This window comes from Zingiber officinale, chromosome 2A (genome assembly GCF_018446385.1).
Source record: "Zingiber officinale cultivar Zhangliang chromosome 2A, Zo_v1.1, whole genome shotgun sequence".
In the NCBI taxonomy this organism is placed as follows: domain Eukaryota; kingdom Viridiplantae; phylum Streptophyta; class Magnoliopsida; order Zingiberales; family Zingiberaceae; genus Zingiber; species Zingiber officinale.
Genome location: NC_055988.1, coordinates 157,300,217 through 157,324,667, shown reverse-complemented (window position 1 = coordinate 157,324,667; position 24,451 = coordinate 157,300,217). Strand labels below are relative to the sequence as shown.

The following is a 24,451-nucleotide window of genomic DNA, read 5'->3' as shown; positions in this document are numbered from 1 at the left end:
AATGAATATTCACTCCGGCCATCATCTTGATCTTTGTGCTTCAGTTGGTGGTTAGTCCTTCTGAGGCGGTTCAGCTCTGATACCACTTGTTGGTGCAACGGGACCGGCAAGAAGGGGGGTGAATTGCCTGAAAAATAAAGTATACCCTCCTCAAGACTTTCAACTCAAAAATGCAACACTAATAAAATAAAAAGCAGAAATAAAAGAGGAGACAGAATTTTGACTTGATTACAACCAAGACGGTTATTAATCCAAGGCGGTCGAACAGCTCTACTAGAATATCTCCTTTACTATAGGCGGAGAAGCCTTCTTTACACACTTAGAATGCTCAGAGGTTCCTAGGAATTTAATACAGAGTTGAATCATTATTTCCTAGCTCCAGGGGCCTTTATATAGCTCCTGGAAAGTCTATCTCGAGTGTTGAAGGCGCCTCCAAAGGGGTTCAAGGCACCTCCAATGATTTGACCAGATAAAACTCTATTCGATTGCAAACGACCACTTTGGCTGGGTCCGAGGCGCCTCCAATGCCCTTGAAGGTGCCTCGGATTGGGTCTGAAGCACCTTCAAGGTGATGGAGGCGCCTCCAACCCTACAGGCAGCATAGGCACCTTCAACACTTCGTTGAAGGCGCCTCCAGCTTACGTTCCAGCTCCTTTTGACTTCATTTTAGCTTCCGATGCTCCGATAGCTTGGGTGATTGCGGCCAATCGGAATAGGGCTCACCCGAACCCAATTCCCGGCCTTTTCCTCGAGCAGGCTTCCGTCCCGGCTTCTCGTCGCTCGAACGCCGCGCACGTTCTTCTCGTCCATCGGTGTACTCTTCCGCAGCTCTTTCGTCCTTCGGACGCACCGAGCCCGTCAGCTCCCTTCCCGTGCCGCCCTTCTCGCTAGCTGCGTCTTCCGCTCGACTTCCTGCGCTCCTAAGCTCCTGCACACTTAGACACAGGGATCAAATAACAAACAGGACTTAACCTAACTTTGTTGATCACATCAAAATAACCACGGGGTTCAACAATTTAGACTTAGAAAGGTGACTAGAAATGATAGCTCTAGTGAGAGCCCTATAAGCACATTTGGGAGTCATGGTCATTGGATCCCAAGGAAGCCTAAAGGGTTCTATAGTGTAACACTGGGTTTAGAATGAGTAGGAACTCAATCCTAGGAACATTGGCATATTAGAGATAGTCTCATATCAAGTAACATATGAGATATGTTTAAGCGACATGAAATGGTGTTCACTTATATTTGATGTCAAATAAACTAATGTAATGGGAGTAATTCAATTTGAGTTTGCCAGATAAAATCGTTTTGTGATGGTTTGGTAAGGGAACCTTGATGCAACGTAAAGTTGTTGTCGTGTAACCTACTAGTCACAGATTTGAGTCACGAAAATAGTAGCTTGTAATGTAGGGTGAGGCTGCGTACAAAAGACCCAATGTGCTTCGATCCTTTCCTAAGACCCCGTATTGGCGGGAGTTTTGTGTACCGAGCTACCTTTAGATATTAGTAAAACAAACTTCTATAAAATTTGATATATTTGTACTGTTTGTAGAATTTCTAATGCATTTCAAAAATTGACACAATTGATTGTTTCAAGTGCAAAGTTGATTGTGCTATGTATTAGTTGACTAGTTTGGTTTTCAATCAACTGGTCTAGGTAGATAGTCAATTGGGTTTGTTTATAATCAATTGGACTATATAAAGAGTAGACTGAAGCAGTGCAAAAAGTTTAAAATTTGAACTTTCAGCATGGGGATATTAGAACTTGGAATCAATGTTATAGTTCATTGTGGAATTATGAATACAAGTTAAAGACCATCATAGATGCATGAGACCAATAAAAGGGAAATTATTGGTGCACCTTTTTTATATATGTCAAAGGACGAGAAGAGAGAAAAGATTTAAACTTATTCTCCTCAAGTTGAAATTTGAGGGAGAAAGAGAAACTATCAAGGGAAACCTTGTTCTCTTTTAATGGATGATATAGATTCGGGGGGAGAAGAGAAATAGTAAAGGGGAGGTTGTTATCCTCTAAATGGAAAATTCCAAGCTTTAGGGGAGCTTAGGCGTAGGAGTCTAGGTTTAGGTCCCATCACATTTATTGGCATTTGTTGATTTCCCTAACCTAAACTGATTATCAAACATCAAAAGAGGAGATTATTGGTGCAATTGTACCCTATGTGATCTTTCCAAATTTGGGTTTTAATGTTTATGCAAAAAGTTTAAGTTAGGTCTTGCATGTTGTATATTTGTATTTGATATGTGTGTTTGAGACATATGTGGAGCTTAGAGAACTCGTAACTTGACAAGATAAGTGGTATGGATGACGACTTTGCACTTGGAGGTCTATAAAAATCAAAGAAGGTTGCATGAGGCAAAGATTGCAAACGAGAAACACTAAGGTGGTGTTAGAGCAGCTTGTGAAGCATGACTTAGCACGACCGAGTTGACAACTCGGTGGCTCAAGGTCCATAGAGATCGGAGAAGAATGGTACATCAAAGGGACCGCAAGATGAGGAGCATTGAAGTGCAATATTAATGACAGCTAGAGAAGGCAAACTGCATAAGTGAAGCATGAAGGTTGTCACATAGAGCAAGTTGAGCGATCGATACATCCAAGGGACAAGCAACTTGATGAGAGATGGTCGTGGTGGTGAGGTCAAGCTACGAAAGGTAATCTCTAATTATAAGCTATGAGAGATGAGAAACTTGTACTGTCAAGGGTAATCTTTAACTTAGGTGAGAGTTGATTATTAAGATGATCGAAATCATAGTTCCAGTTGAGTCGATTGGAGAGTTGAGTCCACTAAGGAGTCTACTCAAGGTGATCAGTCAATGAAAATGATGTTTCTATTCGAAGTTGAATCAATTGGAAACTGAGTTGTGGTCAATCGACTGATGAAAATTTCCAAATGGTTGATACTATAATAGGAAAGTTGAAAGGAGTTATAAATCTGAAAAAGTTGCACTACTATAGTAAGATTACCTAAAGGATACAGTGGCCTTGACGACTGATGGTGGAATCTACTCAAATAGAAGCTAGCACTTGGGCTAAAGTGATAAGAGAAACTAGTCGATTGATGGATGGATCTAGTCAGTTGATTAGCAACAAATCAATGAACAACAAGTGAAGATTGAAGAGGTATGAAGGCTAAGGTGGATGTTTTAAATGCTAGCAAAATACATATCGACGAGATTTTATTGAACCTTTCCTTGTACTCTTAGCCTTCCTCTTAATTCACTTGTAATTCTTGCATGTAAGAGGTTTCTCCATCTTTGGAGGTTATTCGTGAAGTAGAAAGATAGTGGTCTTTCCAAGAGTGACTCACTAACGAGTTATAGGCCATGGAATAGGAATCATGGTTCTGAACTACATTATATCCCTTGTTAGTGATTGGAATGCTTTGAATTCTTATGTGTTTATTTCGTTGCATAATATATTTTGTGTGACCTTGCTAGTATTGTGGCAAGAGTAGAAATAATTTATTCTAGCATAAATTTGGTCCCAACAAAAATTACTAAGGAAATAACCTCAATAACTTTTCCAATTCTATCATGTTAATCATAGTAAATTCGATGATTTTAATCATTGTTTTTGGAATAGACTATTTTTTACAATTGGTCAATGATGGAAACTTTAAAAGAGACCTCAATCTCTCTTTCTATGTTATCCTTCTAATATCTTTTGAGTTATCTTCATGAGTTTGATTTTTCAATTCGTTAGTTCTGTTCCTTGTAGTATTACATTAAACAGCCTAATGTGACATAAAGTTGACATGAATCGGAATCTTAAATGACCTATTTACGGAATAACCAAGCAGATTGGAAGTGTTCGTACTGTGACAAAACTTACCTTGACCCTTTAATAACGCAAACATATCGAAGGACTTTACTTCTGGATGAAGCTGCATTAGCTCTTTCTTGAATACCTCTATCGAGTGAAAGAATGCCAGTTCTAAGGAAATCCTCCGTGGACATTGAATTTGGCCCAAGTTCCTTCGGATATAAACTTTCTACCTGCATATTATTAATTGCAAGTACAATTATTACCATCATTAATATTGCAATTTTCCAGTTTTAGCACAAGAGAAACCTGTATGTCATCCATGTCAATTCTCCATCCAAGAAGTCGAGCAAGTATTAGTGCCTGTTTCACAACCATGCTAACCATCATCGATTAAACTATGGCAAAAACAAAATATCCAAACAAGTTTAACTTTAAATATTAATATCCTATTACAGGGATGAGTTTAAGATCAGAAGCATGGTGAAAATTGGCATTCTTGTTTCACTCAAAACAATAAAGCAAAAGCAGTGTCCTAAATTTCGGGCAAAGTGGCCACCTAGGCGCCTTCTAGGCACTAGGCTGTCAACCGCTCCGAAAAAGTGTTAAGCGGCCGCCTAGGCGGCCTTGGGCGTTGCTAGGCGTCCTGTGCACTGCTAGATGGCCAGATTTTTTTTAGCCTTTTGGGCTTTTAAATCTAAAAATCCAATAAAAACTAGGGTTTGTCCTACCAATTAAAAGCCTAGTTGTCTGCGCGCTATAATTAAACGTCAACACAGGAAACAAGAAAAGTATAAAACTAAAAACCTAATCTGTGCTCTACTATTTCTCTAAACCATTTCTGATTTCTCTTCTATGGAATATCGTTTCATCTTCACCGTTGAACCATTCTGCGATCCTATTGATAGTTGAAAAGGTAAATTTGTTCCACCTTCATTTTTTTCTCTCATGCTTTTCAATATTTTTCATGTTAATCTTTGGAACATCCAAATCTTGGAACTTGGAAGAGAAAACTATATGCAGTGTAAATGTTGTGTTGTGCCGCTGAAACAAGCGGTATTTACCGTTCTGGTGTGAGAGCGAAACTAGCACAGCACAAACATAAATTTCACGTGTGTCATCCATGCGTCACCGCGGCAGAATCATGAAAAAGCGTCAATCACAGGAAGTCTTGCGGGTCACTTCTAAGGTCACCTCGCTGGACCGATGCACATGACGTTGCATTCCCTATTAAAAAAAGATTTAATTAATTCAAATAATTTTCAACTAAAGTGTGATATTTCAAATAGTCTTTTATAAACTCTAATTAAATTTTTCTAATAAAATATATAAAAATATATTTAAAATTAAAAAAATTAATAAATTTTATTAATTGATATTATGATAATTCTTTTTTTACTATTTAAAATTTTATTTAAATTTTTTAAAAATTTTTAAAAAATCTAATAAATCAGATGTATATTCTGCTTTTTTTTTTATTATTTTATATTGTTTTACTGTTTAATTGATATTCTAATATTTTTTATTATTTTAATATACATTATTTAAATTAATAATTATTAAATAATTTATTTATTTAATTATAATGTAAAATTTTAATTTGTGTTATTGATAGATCAATTTTTAAAATTAATATACAATTTATTTTAAAATTATACACAATACACATATTTATCTAATAATTGCTATATATAAATAAAAAAAAATATTGAAACCGTATTAGCACAGCACAATACTATACCGAAACTGTATCGTTCTGATCTGGGACCGAAATCTAGGCACAGGTCGAGATTTTAAACCTTGACTGTATGGCTTGTTTTTTTAGTTCAATTTCTTAATCTTTCCTAGTGTTTTTTTTTTCTTTTTATATGACTATCTTGTACTTTAGAACCATGGGAGACTATCATATTTCGCGTAGGTTCTCTGTAGAGCTTTGCTATTTTGTACAGTATAATTATATCTTAATATTTCATATATAATTACATCTTAATTTTTTGATATATAATTTTTTCTTAGACTTGTTAATGATTCTAAAGTTTCTAAATTTATTCTTAAATCACTTTTCAGGTTATCACAATTAAATTATTAACAATAGATTACAATGGCAAGCAATCCATCTTCGACCACATCCGTCACTCAACCCGAATCCGGGATTCTTAGTAGAAAGTCAAATGACATCGGATGGGAGTTTGGGATGTTGATTGATCCTAAGAACCCTGACAAAGTTCAAGGCAAGTTGTGTGGAAAAACGATGTCGGGGAGTGTATAGGATCAAGGAGCACATAGAAAATATATCTGGCTGTTGAAAAGCATCTTAAGAAGATAGAAATAAGTACAAACAGACTATTTTAGAAGGGAGAAACAGAATAAAGTTGTAGAGCAGAGGTGACTATTTATCTAGACGAAAAAAATGGTCCTAAAGTTGAAGGAATAGATGGATTTAAAAAACCTCTTCCACTTGGTCCCATGGATAGATATGCATCAGTAATTGCTCCAGAAAATGTAGGTTCAAGTGAAAGTGTTTCGTAAAAAAAAATATAAATGAGGCTCTTTTCAAAGAGGGAACTCAACAAATTCAATAATATATTGGGAGATGGGTTTATAAAAATAGAATCTCATTCATTACTATTGATAATGATAGCTTCAAGCAACTAATGGAGGCAGTGGGTCAATTTGGATCAAGATTTAAACCTCCAACTCAATATCAACTCATGAAGCCATTATTGAAAGCCGAAGTTGAAAGAACAAAGCAACTGAAGAAACATGAAGAAGAATGGCAAAGCATCTTAAATTTGTGTATTAATTGCAAGAAGGGTACTCCATTTTTAGAGTCTCAGGAGTCTTCAGATGAGGCATATACAGCTGAACTTATTTTTGAGTATGTTGACAAGTGTGTTGAACAAATAGGAGCCTATAATATTATTCAAATTGTAACAAACAATAGCACCAACAATATGGTTGCAGCTAAATTGATAAGACAAAAACGACCTAAGATCTTTTTAAGTTCATGTGCAACTCACTTAATCTCATACTTGTAAGTATTAACAAGCTTCCACGATATAAAAAGATTATTGAGCAAGTCAAGTCTTTTACCATTTTCATTTATGCTCACCATAAAACTTTGTGATTAATGAGAAGTTTCACGAACAAAAGAGACATAGCCCGGTCAGGAGTTACCAAGTTTGTAACAAATTTCCTCACATTGTAAAGTTTGATTGAAAAAAAAATCTAATTTAAGGGTCATGTTTACAAGTAATATGGGAGAAATATTTGTTTGAAAATATTTGCTTCTTTGGTAAAAGTTCTTCGATTGTTAGATAGAGATAGAAAGTCAATTCATGTGCAACTCACTTAATCTCATACTTGTAAGTATTAACAAGCTTCCACGATATAAAAAGATTATTGAGCAAGTCAAGTCTTTTACCATTTTCATTTATGCTCACCATAAGACTTTGTGATTAATGAGAAGTTTCACGAAGAAAAGAGACATAGCCCGGTCAGGAGTTACCAAGTTTGTAACAAATTTTCTCACATTGTAAAGTTTGATTGAAAAAAAAAAATCTAATTTAAGGGTCATGTTTACAAGTAATATGGGAGAAATATTTGTTTGAAAATATTTGCTTCTTTGGTAAAAGTTCTTCGATTGTTAGATAGAGATAGAAAGTCATCCATGGGGTTTTTATATGGGGAACTTTTTCAAGCTAAACAAGATAACAAGGTGGCCCTGAACAATGTGGAATCAAATTATTAGCCAATCATAGTGATTATTGAGTGAAAATGAAGGATAGACTATACATCATTGCATACTATGTTTTTTTATTGTAGAATCCCTATGTTTACTATAAAGATAATTTTATTGCTCTTTATGAGGTCATGACGAAGATTTTTAAATACATGAAAATTTTGCATGCCAATGAATTTAATCTACAAGATACAATTATTAACAAAAAATTTACAAAATATAGATACAAGACTGGTTATTTGGAAAAATATTGGAAGCAAAAAATATATAAAAAAAATGATGATACTTTTAATCCATGTGTATAGTGGAGTACATACGGTGCTCACACACCCAACTTGCTAAGAGTGACATTGAGGATACTTTCATTAACTACAAATTCATCTAGGTGTGAAAGAAATTGGAGTGTATTTAAAGGCGTAAGCTTTAAACTTTAAGTCTTTAATTAAAGTATTAATTTTAAAGTTTATATTCATATTACTAACTATAATATTTACTTTCTCTTTTTTTTTTTAAAGATTCATACAAAGCAAAGAAATAGGTTGGATGTTAACAGGTTGAATAATCTAGTATTTGTCCAATTTAATTCTAGATTGTTAAACAAAAAAAAAGAAGAGAAAATGAAAAGAATGTTGATGTCCTTCTTGCAAAAGATACTTCAAATGCACAAGGTTGAATTGTTGATGGTGGAGAAGATGATGAAGTTGAAGTAGGTTCCAGGCTCATTTGGCAAATGATTGATGAAGCAAGTAGAGAAGATAAAAATCTACAATCCTGAAGAAGCTCTAGAGTGAGAGAACTTCACGAGGATGATTTTGCATATGAAGAAGCAGAGGAGGATCACAATGATGATATTGAATTTGTGTCCAATGAAAAATAAGTTGTTGAAAATTATAGAGAAAAAGAAGTAGAATAAATATATGATATTTTATTAATTGTGTAATTTTGAACTCATTTTAAATTTGATGTTACTGTGTTGGAGTTATAATACGTGATTTATTATGTAATTTATGTTAATACCATGGAATCTACCTAGTGGCACATAGTCCCTGCCTAGGCGCTAGGCGTTGGTCTGGCGCCCGACTAACGCTTAGTAAATTTTAGAACCTTGAGCAAAAGTTAGCTACTGTCAAACCAAATAAAATTCACAAATTCCACAAATAATTCCATTGTCTCTGCCTTTTTTATAGTAGTAAGCCAAAAGTCTTAAGCTATAGGCAGGCAAATAATTGAAATACGGGTGAGCTTTCTTAAAAAGGGTTTTAAGAGAAGAATGTCTTAGAGAATAAACTGCTATGGAGTTTATGCTGTCAATAAGGAAACATTTAGTAAAAACACAAGAAGAGTAAGAACCAAAACAAAATCATGTCGAAGTCAAACCTTTCTGGCAACATCCATCCCGCTAAGGTCATCACGAGGATCTGTTAGGAATGTACAAAGTAACTCAGAAAAAAATAATAAGAAAAACCAAACATGACAAGCATAAAGAAAAGATCAGTTTCTTACAGTGTCATGCCCAACCAACTTACTAAAAGGGCATATTGATTTCCGTAGAAAGTAACTCAGAAAAAAATAATAAGAATAACCAAACATGACAAGCATAAAGAAAAGATCAGTTTCTTACAGTGTCATGCCCAACCAACTTACTAAAAGGGCATATTGATTTCCGTAGATACTACTGCTATCAGTGGATGGCTAGTACAACTGGTTATACTGGAAAGCAACGACCAAGTGGTATAGTTTCCCTCATAACTGGCTGTTCTAAAACCACTAAATAACAGACAGATCCACTCTAAATTAAGTCGTACAATTGTAAACAACTGACTTGTTGGTATGATGGAGATTCTTCTTTAGATTTTCAAAACATTGACTAATTGCCCCAAGCAACACGTAATGACAACAACCAATTGGCAGAGTAGCACTCTAAGATCTCAACTAGAAGGGTATGATAAAGAATAATATTTCTATGGTTGAAGAATATAAAATGGCACAAGATAAAGCCATGAAGAGAAAGAAAGACATAATTTTTTCAATCAAATTTACAGTACTAAACATACAATTAATTGAAGAGAGATAATCCATCATTGTTTTAGCAAGAAAAAAATGATTTGAAGCAATAAGAAAACAGATTCTTAGAAATAATGAATGATGGCAACTTCTAATAAACTCATACTCAAATGTTCAATACATTACAAGGAATAATACTTTTTGTCAATTCATGGAAGTTCACTTTCCTAGATACTACTGCACTTCATTATTTGCAGGAACTTTAACAAAAAAGGAATCCAACCTTAGGTCAAGGATGTTAGGGCCCCGAATGATTAAGTGAGAGATCGCTGGAATCCCAAATGATGTGGACCACCATAGTTTTGATATTTGGTCAAGTAACTTAAGTTAGGCCTTCTTAGATTTCTAATATGTTTTCTAAGTATGCAGAGACTTAGGAAAAACACAGGGTACCTGATGACTTAAAATTCAATGGAGTAAGGTGAAGAATAGTATGGGGCATCAAAGGCACCAGAAAGGACGAGGAGTATCGGAGACGAGACTTAGAGCAAGAGACGCAAGCATGCAAGAAGAATGATACAGGAAGGGAGCCGACAGACTCAGTGCATCTGAGGAACGAAAAACTTGGAGGAAGATATTTCAGTGGAGAGGGAAGGACGTATAGGGAGTGAGCCAAGGAGCTCAGTGCATCCGAGGGACAAGAAATAAGGAGGAAGAATATGAGGCAAGTTGGTGAGCTAAGTTAGTGAGTTGTATTTCGGACAAGAGTAGAAACACTCAACCTATGCGAACTTAATTTAGAGTTCCAAGCCAGAATTGGGTTTCTGGAGACTAGAACTATAAGCGACAAGAATGGATCCAAGCGACCTATGCACTGTGTACTTATATGTCGAATAGGTCAGGGCATCTAGAAGGACATCTAGATTGACCGCATGTCCGAGTGACTTGAGATGGTCTGGGCGACTAGAAGGATGTCAAATCAGCAAGATCGAATAAAGAGTAACCTATTCTTGGATGAGGATGATAAGTAACTCAATAAGGCCAGGGTGACCGAAAGGGCTTCTGGGTGACCAAAAGAACTTCCGGGAGACCGGAGCATTGTCACGTAAGCAACTCAATGGTTAGAGACCAAAAACTATAAAGGCAGGCTTGAGGCTCAAAGAATAGTAACCACGCTCGAAAATTAATTGTTCTATTTTCTATACAAGCTTTTACTTATCTCTATTGTACTCAATCATTGTTTAAGAAGTTTCTTCACCTCGGACACCTTACCAAAAAGGAAAAAATTAGTGGACAGTGTTATGTGCATAGGCCTTGGACATAACCCTTGGGTGGTGTGAACCAAGTAAAAATTTTATATCATCTTTATGCTTTGTTTATTTTTCTAATGTGTGTGTGGCCTAGCTAAGTAATTAGCAAGAGAAAGAATATTTTTTAATTGTAGATTCGCTATTCATTTTGTCCCCTTCTAATGATTCAGAGTGTCTGCTGCACTATCAAAGGTGGACTAATCTCTATTTTCCCTACTTAATCTTCAATTTTCAACAGGGCTGCCTAATATTTATTTTTCAACATGATCTAAAATTGCAAAGAGGGTATCAAATCTTTGCTTACCCTCAATAATCAACAATCTTTTTTTATTCCGACAATATGATATCATATGATGCTTAGACTAATTCCAAGGTCTAAAATAATATATTCATCTTGTATAGTAGCTTGCTAACTTCACCAATCATTCTACCTTAAAGGTGAGGAATATTTATTAAATACTGATTTTTATTTAAAATAAATAAATAAATGATAATAATAATAATAATAATCGAACCAGAATGTCAAAAAAAATTAACATTGAGTTGAAGGGCAAATTCGGTTCGAGTAGGTGCAGAGATTAGAGTTACGTGAGTTTGACCGAGATTCAATTTGGGTTAGATTTAGTCAATTTATATTAATAAATCTTAAGTAGGATAAACTAATTTAATAGGTTTAAAACAAATTAAAATTTTTTTACGATGTTAGCGATAATTTCCCTCACTCTTCGCTAGTTCTTTTCCTCTCCCATGTGACTTCTTCCCATGATGCATGTGTCGAAATCTCCATGCGCTAGCTTCATTCCTTCTCTTTCTCCCTTTTCTTTTCTTCTCTTCACCCCCCTCTCTTCTTGCAGCCCTCTCTTTTTTTCTTCGTTTCCTCTTCTTCTCAGGTGGTGGATAGTCACATGTGCTTTCCTCTTCTTCTCAGGTGGTGGATAGTCACATGTGGACGTCTTGCAACCACCAGCACTGTTGGTCGGACATATGTAAGTCATGGGAGAAAGGGAAGGGGAGCAATAGGTGTGATGAGTAGCCATAAACGGTTGGTAGTCACAGATAGCAAGTTAGTGAGTGCAAGTTGCAGGCGACCATAAGCATACGAAGGGGCATATATATAGGAGTTGCAAGCAAAATAGATAAGGAGGGGAAAAAAAAGAAAAATAATAACTCTAAAATATAACCTTATTTAATTAAATAACTAAATAATTCATGACCTTTGCAAAGTACAAAAAAAAAATCATATTTCCCTATATATAAATTTGATTTAATTGTAAATTAACTTAAATAAATTTAAATTGAATTGGATTTAAACTAGCATTATCTTAATTACCATATCTACCTATAAACTTTATTTAAAATTAACTTTTACATGATTATAAAACTCAAAATATTAATTTTATTTAATTTACTTAGATATGCAAACAATTTTAAAAAGTAACATAAAATTTTAAATAAAATAAAATTTAGTATTTAATATAAGTAAAGAATTTTGTATTCTAAGTTTTGTAATGTAAGTCTAATTATTATTGCAATAGATGTGATTTAATTAGATAAGATTAATTTATTTAAGAAAAAACTATTTTTAAATTAAAATTTAATTTTATCAAAAAATCTTAAATTTGAAAATTTTAACTTTAATTCAATCGAGTCCGAATAAGAATAAATATTATAAGAAAACTTATAATTTAAGATTTGAAACATAGAACATAGGAACCCTTACTGGTAAAGCAATGGAAGTTAGTAGATACGATGATTACTAGAAGAATTAGTATTTTATATGTACAAAAGACCAACTAGGTAGGTAAGAAGACAAAGATGATAGAGAACTCGGAGTTTAAGTTATGGTGCATAAGAAAGAGTAAAACAAGAAATGGAGCGGGTATTGTTGTAGATAGTACATTAAAGGATGAAGTTGTAAGAGTAGTTAGAAAATGAGATAGAATTATAACTCTTAAGATAGTAGTGGCGAACGAAACTATGAACGTAATTAATATATAGTGGCGAACTTAAAATGAGGAAGGCACCTTCGATCTCTCATGGAAGGCGCCTTCAAGTACCTTGAAGGTGCGTTTAGATGACCGTTAGCCAAATATAAAGTTTTATCTTCGGCAATAAAATTTGTCTCGTTAAAGACGCCTTGGACCACCTTGAAGGCGCCTTCAAATTACGGATAATATTTTCCAGGAGCTAATAAAAAGACCTGGACCTAGAAATTAAACAACAACTAAACTACAACAATTGTATTCAATTTCCTAGTGATTTCTGAGCTTAGAAAGTGTGTAAGAGGTTTCTCCACCTTCAGCGAAAGAGTAACGTCCAGTGGAGCATTCTTCAACACCTTGGATTAACAACCACCTAGATTGTAATCAAGTAAACAACCGTCTTACTTTCTTTAGTTGTTCAATTTATTTCTGTTTTATTTTAATTGTACTATCTAACTAAGTCGAAAGATCGAGAAAGGGGTTATTTCTATTTTGCAGATAATTTATCCTCCTCTTGCCAGTCACACGGGAATAACAAGCAAGATCAACGAATGGTCAAGTATAAAGGTTGACCATATTCCAAACAACCAAAAGCAGTCCAGGCGACCGGAAGCTTGTCGTTCAATCATCTAGGTCCATTGGCGAAACGGATCAGAACGGCCACGTTAGCAAACTCCAGGCAACTGAAGAGTCTCAAGGCGACCAGAGAGCCTAAGGCAACTAGGAGCTGAGTCATCCAAAGTTGTTATAGAGTAGTCGTCGAAGCGGATAAAGGTTGATGTCGCGTCAGCAAAGATCCAGTCGACCAAAAGGCTTTCAGACGCTAATAGTTCTTGGACTAGTAACTCATGGGTTGCAAACCGTAAAATTTGTGTCACTTCTTTCTCTTTATGCATTACTTATTTTGTTAATGTATATGTGCCCTTGCTAAATCATTAGCAAGAGAAATAAGAGTTTTGAATTACAGGTCGCTATTCACCTCTCCCTTCTAACAATCCGAAATGCTTCCACAACGCCTACAGTTGGGAGGACCACGTGTATTCCTATAATAATAGTTATTATTTTGCTATTCAAAATGAACCTTTTGAGATACTCTATGACAGCATGTAGATTTCCTACCTTACAGAGGTAGGTTGTAGAGCATCAATTATTAACAAGATGTTGAGCTAGTACGAACTATTAACATAGAAAAACTTATTTTAAAAATTAAAATGGATGCTCTAAATATCTCTTAAGTTGATACTTGTCATTCAATTTGTATGATATTATATACTACTTGATGATATAGATATAGATACTTGTATTCTCATAGCTCTAATATGAAGGCCCTATGCTCATATATAATCAAGTAGAATTGTTTATATTAAAAAGTCGATTTAGGTTAATCGTTCCATTGAGAGATAAACCCAGAATAGATTAACGGTAGTAAAAAAAATTAAAGTAAAATAATAAAGATGTTAAATAAAGCAAAGAAATACTAAAATGTGAAGACTCTTAGTCTAACCTTGTACTAGAGAACCTACTGCTCACACAAGGATGTGGTACCGAGGAGTCATGCACAGTTAATATTTATTTACGCAACGATGCTATATTGTTGTATACCACCAATGAGGGCTTTTAGTCCATACGTTAAATGACATTATCACACTAATGATACTAACTCTATTGATTTACATTTTAGTGGATTTACAGGTAGTTGATTTATAATATATCATGGATGATATTTATACATAGTGATCAAATAATTATAATTGCAAACTATCTTAATTTATGATAAAAGATGATAATAATTTAGATTAACAAAAGTAAGAAAAAGTATAAAAAATTGTTGATAAAATGTGTAGACATCTATATGAATATACATCAAAGGACAAAAATGAAATGAAAAGTTCAAAGTTATAATATAAAATTTGGACTTGGATGACTCCTTGATCTTTAACGAATATTAAATTCATATTCATCTTTTGTGATTACGACTTAGCAAATTTACATCTTTTTGATATAATAGTTTGTTTAAGCTAATTATAGAACTACTTAGAGATGTCGACCTACTAATTTTTTGTTTGGTTTTATTTTAATATATTTCCCTTTAATTCATATAATCTTTTGTTTTATACAACTATGTTATATTTTGCAAAAAAAATTATATAAATAAATATATGAAGTTGGCTAAATTTCTTTGTTATCTTGATTTTGTGCCTATATGGCTCGTGGTTCGTTTTATCATCCTATCATCAAGTGGGTACCTCTGATGAGTACCTCATGGCAAGTGAAAATTACACCCTCAGGCATGACAACATTATGTCCTTACACATATTTTGGAGATGATCTTGGTCCTATGAGTATGTTTTTATTATGAGCGTGGGATGACATCATCATTTTGATTTTTGCTCCTTGAATTCTACCACTATTAGTGCATGTAAATCCATGATTTAAAATTTCAAGCCATATTGAAGTTTTGATTTATGAAGATATGATTTCAGTATCGTATCATGTAGTACCCAATACAATTTTGATATTTTTAAAATATAACATATATTAATTAAAAATATTATTATAATATTTCATTACTATAAATACTTAGTATTAGGTTAAATTAATATTTTAAAAAGTAAGATTGAGTAAAAATTAATTTAGATTTATCTAAAGTATCGACACAATGATTAGGATCAATTAGATTTAAATTAAATTAATTTAATTTATTTTAATCAATAAATTTTTTCTTGTGTATTTAAGGAGGAAAGGAATAAGAAAAAAAATTAAAATGAAATTTTTTTCATATGTTTAAGGATGAAAGAAATTAAAACATGGGGAAGAAGAAGAAAGAATTAAGAGGGAGAATTAAACGTTAAAAAAAATAAAAAATTAATGGTAAAAAAATAAAATTGAAAAAAATAAAATTGAAAAAAATAAAATTGAAAAAAATAAACTCAATTGAAAAAAAAAATAATTGAAAAAAAACTATGTCAACAATGAGGCCTCACACGAGGTGTCTGTGTGGCTGCAGCCCTCCGAGCGAGGAGTCCACACGACCGCAAGGCCTCCACATGAGCGTCCGCAAAGTCGCGGGGCGTGCCAATGTCGGCGTCATGCCAGTCGGAATGATTTATTTCGTCCCATGCTGCATGAGATTTTAAACCATATATAGATCTCAATAACAATTCCCAAATATAAGAAGCACCAATAGATAAAGTTTTAGTTATTTTTCAATGTATTAATACTAGAGTTGCTGCCAAATTATTTTTTCAGATAATCAAGAAAGGAATAAATAAAACTAAGAATAATGCACAAAGAGACTAAACATATAAGAATAAGGCTCTATATTACGGCGAGTTAATGCAATATAACATAGGATCTCCATATCATGGAAATAAATAGTTAGATTGGACTATGCCAATCACAATGGCAAATTCAACTTTGAAATACAAGCAATTGAACATAGAAATCCTACAAAATTTCCAAGTAACTAGTGAAATAAAAAAACATGTGGTGTAAGTAGGAACTGATATTAAATAACCACTATTGAAGTTGAGCAAAAGGGAAGGCCAATAACTGCTGCTTTAAATAAGGAAAGAAATTTGTTGATTCAATTAGGACAACTGGAAAGAACCAAAATGGAAGTCTGAGATATTTATTTTAGTAGATAAGTTAGCAAAGAGTTTGATAAAAAGAAGTAACTGGTGTCTGAATAAGACGGTTTGAAGTATAGGAATTTAACTGTTACAAGATTGTTACAAGAGCATTCTCTCTATCTTTTTAGAGGAAGAGAAGTCTTTTGGCAAAATACCCTTGGAGGAGACAGTGTGTGTGGTCAGAGTGAGTTCCTACCAATGTAGGATTTCCTCATAGAATAAAAAACTCAAAACAAATTGTAAGTTAATATGAATTAGTTTTATTAGCGTACAAAGTAAAGTTTTAGAAGAAATAGAAAAATCCATAAAAATGAATGAACATTCCCACTCCACACTGAACAATATGGATATCCAAAGTTTAACTGACAATGAAAATCATCAATCACATATTAGTGTTTAAACTAAAATCTCAAGTTGTAGTTGATACCTGGTTCTGTGTACCCAAGGGATTTAGCTGCTAAAACAACTTCACTAAGTAGCTTACCATCCTCTATTTCACTCATAACATAACCAAGTGTACCTATGCACATTTCATGGAGAAAAAAATAGAATGTCTGAAAACAGTCTATAGAATTGAAGAGATTTTTTTAAATAGATACCACTTAAACTTCCAATGATACGATAGATGGGATCTCCAGATCCAAGTACACGAGTAATGGAAGCTATTATTGGAAGGCCTGCTCCAACCTACAAAAAATGCACTTGAGCATAGCAACAAATAGAGCCAAGGATTGGACATTTAATCTACAAGAAACACAGGAAAACAAGCACAAAAACTATTCACCTCATGCAAAAAGCCAAAGAAGATTAATGTTTAATATTTTCAAAAATAGAATTTTCTAAAAGGTTTTCTAAATGTTATACAGAGGAACAAAAAGAGGAAGCATGATATGATCGATCCCACATGAGGAAATTGGAAAGAAAGGAGATATATATTAATAGGATTTTCACTTGTTATATAGAAAGGATGTTTGAAATAGGAATTAGTGGTGGAGACACATTTATGTGCCTCATACAATTCTGGACACTAGCATGGATATGATTTGCACATGGTACATGAGGTTCATGTAACGTAGTTGATGCTTTCATGGTGTACAAACAATGGTTTAAAAAAATTGTTTAGTGCTAATCATGACGAACAAAATTTTTTGTTCAACCCACTAATCAACATTCAAAAAGCATGATTCTGCCTGTTCCTTGGTGGATCCCAAATGCGAGTTCTCATTCCTTTGCGAACGATGAAAACTAGGGTTTCAAATGGTAAATAACTTCCCTCCATTCTACCCTTTCCTCCTCTTCTCTTTCTTCGCCTCTTTGATATTAGGGCAATCAAGAAGATTGTGCAGACAATCATCTTCCAAGAGCTTGACTCAAGTGGAGGTTGTTGATGCAATCGTACATGAGTTGGTTTTGATATGGTTGGCTAAAAACAAGTGGCATAAATTCAAGTTGGTTTCGTTTAATCAATTTGATAGTTTATCATCTATTTAGTTTGTAGCTTGGCCATATTGGCAAGTGATGTTATGAAGGTAAGCTCCGGCATGTGAAGTCCTAGCAGTGTGGCCAGTGAAATCCTAGAAGTGAGCTACTGATAGATGAAGTCCCGGCTAGATGATGATTGTCTTCCATGTCTGAAGGGATCCTAGCCCAATGGACCCAGATTGAGAAAGACTCTTAACTTGGAGGCTTGTTGAGATGACTCGAAGGATAGAACATGGTTGGAAGACATGTGAGATAAGAGATCGAGTGAAGTGAACTATATTTTGAATTTTGGGTAGAATTCTTTTATTTAGGCATGAACTTAACAGCAGCCATGTGGTATAGTTTATCATTTATTTAGCCATATTGATGATGTTGTCAGCTAATCGCTCATTGCTTGAGAATTGAAATGGCATCTATTCTGACTTGAGTAGATTAGATGGCAGAGATAGTCAATTGAAGAACCTTAGTCAATTGATATGTACGAATCTGACCAAAATGGTCGTATTGACGTTATCTTTGTGTTGGAAATCCTGTCATCATTAAAATCAAAGATATACAAATCAGGAAAAATAGAAAATGATCATTTGTCAACTATTAGCTTTAATTAGTTTCCTTGTTATTTAATTTCCTTTTCATTAGTTTCCTTTCTATTGTAAATTCTCTCTATAAACAAGAGAATCGTGTACCTATTCTTTTGTATAAGAAATTATTTCTTCCTCATTTTCTAAGTTGGTATCAGAGCTATGTCAAAAGTCACGTCCAAAACCACTACAATCCCTGCCACTATGGTAAAACCTTCTGACACCCTGCAACAGCATTTCAACTCTCATTCAGTCCAGATCACCAGCATCTGCCTAAATGGTGACAACTTCCTCCGATGGTCACAATCCGTCCGAATGTATATCCGTGGGCAAGGAAAAATCGATTATATCACGGGTGACAAAAAGGCTCCTGCTCTTAATGATCCGCTGCATGCCATATGGGATGCTGAAAACTCCATGGTCATGACATTGCTAGTCAACCCCATGGAGGAGGATATAAGTACCAATTGCATGTGTTATCCTACTACAAAAGAAGCCGACTCAGGTCCCTTCAACAAAGAGCAGATGGATGAACTCTTGAAGCTAATAAAATCCAACTTCTCATCTCGTATTCCTAGTGTTTTCTTGGCACAAATAGGTAGCAACCCTAAAGCTCTCCACATGCCTAAAGAGCTCTCCTATTTAAACTCCTCTCCGTGGATCATAGATTTTGGAGCCACAGACCACATGTCTAGTTGCTCTCACCTATTTGATACTTATTCCCCTTGTTTTGGAAACGAGAAAATTGGAATTGCCGATGGTAGTTTTTCACCTATTGCAGGAAAAGGACTCATCAACTGACCGAACAATTTCATCTCGATTCTGTTCTTCATGTTCCTAAATTAGGTTGCAACCTTTTGTCTGTTAGTAAACTATCTAAAGATTCTAATTATTGTATTATATTTTTTGAATCACATTGTGAATTTCTGGACTAGAACTCGGGGATGATGATTGGGCGTGCTAGGATGATTGAAGATCTCTAAAACTTGGATGAAATACCAGTTAGTAATAAAAAAACTCAGAGCCTTAACAATATTAGTGCAAACTCAGTTCGAGAAAAAATAATGCTATGGCACTATAGATTACGACATCCTAGCTTTTCTTTTCTAAAAATCTTATTTCCAGAAATATTTAAAGACATTGATTGTTCTTCTTTACATTGTGAAACTTGTCTTTTTGCAAAATTTCATCGTTCAACTTATTTGTCAAAAAATTACCAAGCCTCCAAACCTTTTTACTTGATTCATAGTGATGTTTGGGGCCATCAAAAATTACTACTCTTTCTGGAAAAAAATGGTTTGTAACATTTATTGATGACCATACACGTTTATGTTGGATTTATCTAATGAATAAAAAATCGGAAGTGAGAAATGTGTTCAAAAATTTTTACACTATGATTTAAAACCAATTTCAAACCAAAATTTGTATTTTACATTCTGACAATGGAACAGAATATTTTAATGAGCACTTGGGTGATTTTTTGAATGAAAAAGGTATTTTTCATCAATCCACTTGGCGAGATACCCCTCAATAAAATGGCATTGCAGAACGAAAAAATAAACATTTACTTGAAGTAGCATGTGTCATAATGTTTTATATGAATGTTCCTAAATATTTATGGAGTGAAGCAATTTTAACAGCCTCTTATTTGATAAATAGGATGCCTACCCAGGTATTAGAGTACAAAACATCTCTTGATTGTCTTAAAAAAAATTTTCTTGAAATTAGATTATTTTTTGATTTGTCTGTCAAAGTTTTTGGATGTACTATCTATGTTCATGTTCCATGTCAATTTCGTTCAAAATTTGAACCACGTGCTATAAAATGTATATTCTTGGGTTATTCGTCAAACAAAAAGGGGTATAAGTGTTTTGATCCTCGAACAAAAAAATTTTTTGTGAGCATGGATGTGTCCTTTTTAGAAACAAAACCCTATTTTTCTAAAAAATTTCTTCAAGTGACGACAAGTAAAGAAAAAGATAATTTTTTGGACATTTCTAACCCACTTCCCAATATCATTTTTCCCGACAATCTTGAAAATAATCACCCACCTCTAGTGCCTAGTGTTTGAAACTCTCGATCAAGGGGAGAAATACTACAAACTGATCGTCGCGATCTGAATTCTGAACTTCAGGTTTATACTAGGAAAAGATTTCATCTGAGGAATAAAAAATCGAATCTCAAGCTTGCACAACACCCGTCTGAAAAACCGAGCTCTGGCTTCGAAATTTCAGGTAACCCTATCACAAGTCCAGCTTTGATTCCTCTTATTGTGTCTAATTCTTCACCTACTATTCCCGATCTTGATGCTCCTATTGCAATTAGAAAAGGTGTTCGAAATTGCACTAATCATCCTATTGCAAATTATCTTTCCTACCAAAGACTGTCAAAAAACTATAAAGTTTTCATTTCTATAATTTCACACTTGTTTGTTCCAAGGAATATACAAGAAGCGTTGGATGATCCGAGTTAAAATTTAGCAGTCATGGAAGAGATGAATGCTTTAAGGAGAAGTGGCACTTGGGAGATAGTTGATCTACCCAAAGGCAAGAAACAAGTTGGATGTAAATAGGTGTTTACAATAAAATGTAAAGCTGATGGAAGCATTCAAAGGTGCAAGGCTAGACTGGTGGCTAAAGGTTTCACTCAAACGCATGGGATTGACTATCAAGAGACCTTTGCTCCAGTTGCTAAGATAAACTCTATCAGAATTTTATTATCTCTTGGAGTAAATTCACATTGGCCTCTACATCAAGTTGACATTAAAAACGCATTTCTCATGGTGATCTAGAAGAGGAGGTGTTCATGAGTCTAACGTCAGGATTTGAGAAGGGACTTGGTAGTGAAAAAGTGTACAAATTAAACAAGGCATTATATGGACTCAAACAGTCACCAAGAACATGGTTTGAACGCTTTGGAAAAGCTGTTATTAGTTATGATTTTTTGCAGAGTCAAGCATATCGCACAATATTTTATAAACAGTCAAAAAGGGGTAAAGTTGTTGTTTTAATTGTTTACGTTGATGACATTATCTTAACCGGTAATGATGAAACAGAATTAGCAGACCTAAAGAGGAGACTCGTAAAAGAGTTTCAAATTAAAGATCTAGGAGCCCTCAAGTATTTCCTCGAAATGGAATTTGCAAGGTCCAAGGAAGGTATATTTGTTAATCAAAGAAAATATATTCTTGATCTCCTTGGAGAAGTAGGTTTGCTCGGGTGTAAAATGGTTAAGACTCTAATTGAGCCTAACTTGAAGTTACAAGCTGCTAGGGCTGAAGAAGTAAAGAACAGGACCTTTATCAAAAACTCGTAGGAAAATTGATTTACCTGTCTCATATGCGGCCTGATATCGCTTTCGCAGTTAGCATGGTAAGTCAGTTCATATACTCACCAGGAGCAGAACATTTCGAGGTTGTTTATAGGATATTGAGATATTTGAAATAACTCCAGGAAGAGGTTTATGATTCAAGAAACATGGGCGTCTTCAAGTCGAAGTCTACACAGATGCAGACTGGGCAGGAGTGTTATGGATAGGAGATCAACATCGGGTTACTGTTCCTTTGTTGGTGGGAACTTATGTGGCGAAGTAAAAAACAAAATGTGGTAGCCAGAAGTAAATGCTAAAGCAGAATTCAAAGTTGTTACCCATGGAATCTATGAGGTAATGTGGATCAAAAGAATTCTTGAGGAATTGAAGCTTTCTTACTCAACTCCTATAAAGGTTTATTATGACAATAAAGCTGCTATTTCCATAGCTTATAATCTTGTTCTTCATGATTGCACAAAGCATATATAGGTGGATAAACGTTTCATCAAAGAGAAAATCAACACTGGAATAATATGCATGATATATCTTCCAACAAATGAACAATTAGCTGATGAATTAACGAAGGGACTACACAAGAAACAATTTGATAAGTTGACTAGCAAGCTGGCTATGGAAGATATCTACAAACCAGCTTGAGGAGGAGTGTTGGAAATCCTATCATCATTAAAATCAAGATATACAAATCAGGGAAAATAGGAAAGGATCATTTGTTAATTATTAGCTTTAATTAGCTTTAATTAGTTTCCTTATTATTTAATTTCCTTTTCATTAGTTTCCTTTCTATTGTAAATTCTCTCTATAAACAAGAGAGTCGTGTACCTATTCTCTTGTATAAGAAATTATTTCTTCCTCATTTTCCAAGTCTTTGTAAAACATGTGGAAAAGAATATCAGTAACCTGATAACGCGGTGTAAAAGCCCATTGTTATCTAATGAGTCAACTGTTACAACTTAACATTTGCATTAAAAAAAAATCAATTTGTTGTGAATGTGGGCTATTCTTCATAATATTGGGTCAATCACAATTCTTTGTATCCAAAAAGAAATTTGTTGGACTTCATTGCACACGTGTTAGTGGGCTAAAGCCTTATGGAGACTCATGACACATCTCAAGGTTGAGATTTTTAAGTTTGAGCAAGCTACATTCAGGCACATTGATTCCCTTTTTCAATAAAAGAATATGCAAGGGAATGTATGCAAGGCACATTGATTCCCTTTTTCAATAAAATTTTCATTCAAAGTCTTTCCAACAAGACCAAGGAATATGAGCAAATCTGTCCCATATAGAAAAACAGTAGATAATTATCAAAAGAGTACTAATCAAAATTGTAGCCTAATTCAACTTCAAAAGGGTAAAGAATAGAGAATAGATTGTAAGAATCAGAAATGACATCATTGCTTAAGTAATAGGAGGGAATAGATCAAGCAAGTGCAATGCTTATGGAAAGAATGCAATAGCCTCATCAATACAATCAAAAATTATATATTTGAAGACAAAGCTTAATTCATATCATTTTGAAAATGAATAATCTAAAACGAAATAGGGGCATACGGTTGATTCAAATCGAATACGGCGTATGTTTGAAATTAGACTGTCATAATCCTCCTGAAATAATGCATTGACATTAAGAACCACTTCCCATGATGAGAATCATCTAAAGAGATAAGATGAAATTGCGAGAATATGCAAAAATTGAACTTACAATTGTGCAAGTAAGTGGTTTTTTATTTGCCAGTATGATGCAACAGCCAAAGTCAATGACCTTAGTTAACATGTGCACTGTCTCAGGACTAGCAGTACAATCAACAACTGATAAGCCTGTTTGCACCGATGAATCATAAAATTTGATATAAATAAAGATAGAGCTGACAGTGGCAATTTAGGAAGTAAGCATTCAACATCAGCAACTTTGGTAAACTGGTGGTGGTGCATGTTCCAGTATATTGCTGTATTTAATTAACTCTTCAAATATAGATCCAAATTGATTAACCAGACAACAGAAATCCATATCATATAAAACAGGAAATGCAATATATTGGCTCAGATACTATACTGACCAGTTAATTTTCCCAGTAGACCTGCAACTTTGATAATATTAGTAGTAACTTCTGCACCCTTAACTAATTGACAACGTCCTGAAATCCAACATCCAAGCACCAATGATGATATAGTTCAGTTATAAGGAAAATACGATGATTTACTGATGTGTTACTCAGGGGAATAATAGTCAATCGTCAATGGTAAGTCCAAAAGCTAGCATTTCAAAAGCATTGGAAATGGCTCAGAGATCATGTATCAGATGGTGTACCAGAGTTAGAAATGGCCAATTTGGTTAGTATAATTCGTATGCATTCTTCCTAGTTCAAGGGAAATTTATTTACTGTAAAGCCAAAGTGTGTTTGCAGAATGACGAGTTAAGGAGAAGAATATGGCAAATTAATACGAACCTAGATCATGAAGGTCCGAAAAAGATGAACCTGAAGAGGATTTTAGCCGGAAAATCTCGGTCAATAACGCATCTTCAAAGCCCCCGGTAGCAACATCGTCCACCAAGAGCAGAGATCGGCTGTCGCTAACCCCCACCACTCGGAGGACCAACCCCTG

General features: G+C 34.3%; 1 protein-coding gene across 2 annotated transcripts in view; it reads right to left on the bottom strand.

The window, feature by feature from the left end:
• Positions 1-24,451, bottom strand: part of LOC122042874 (bifunctional aspartokinase/homoserine dehydrogenase 1-like) — a 68,300-nt gene that overhangs the window by 43,499 nt on the left and 350 nt on the right. Inside the window, exons 2-10 of one of the 2 annotated variants that reach the window (XM_042603247.1) lie at positions 24,295-24,448; positions 23,905-23,982; positions 23,550-23,665; positions 23,399-23,452; positions 17,054-17,141; positions 16,882-16,974; positions 8,904-8,944; positions 4,094-4,147; positions 3,854-4,017 (exon numbers count right to left, since the gene is read on the bottom strand). In XM_042603247.1, the coding sequence (XP_042459181.1) occupies positions 3,854-4,017; positions 4,094-4,147; positions 8,904-8,944; positions 16,882-16,974; positions 17,054-17,141; positions 23,399-23,452; positions 23,550-23,665; positions 23,905-23,982; positions 24,295-24,448 (842 nt within the window). The remainder of the gene's footprint in view (positions 1-3,853; positions 4,018-4,093; positions 4,148-8,903; positions 8,945-16,881; positions 16,975-17,053; positions 17,142-23,398; positions 23,453-23,549; positions 23,666-23,904; positions 23,983-24,294; positions 24,449-24,451) is intronic. The other variant, XM_042603248.1, reaches the window with a different exon arrangement.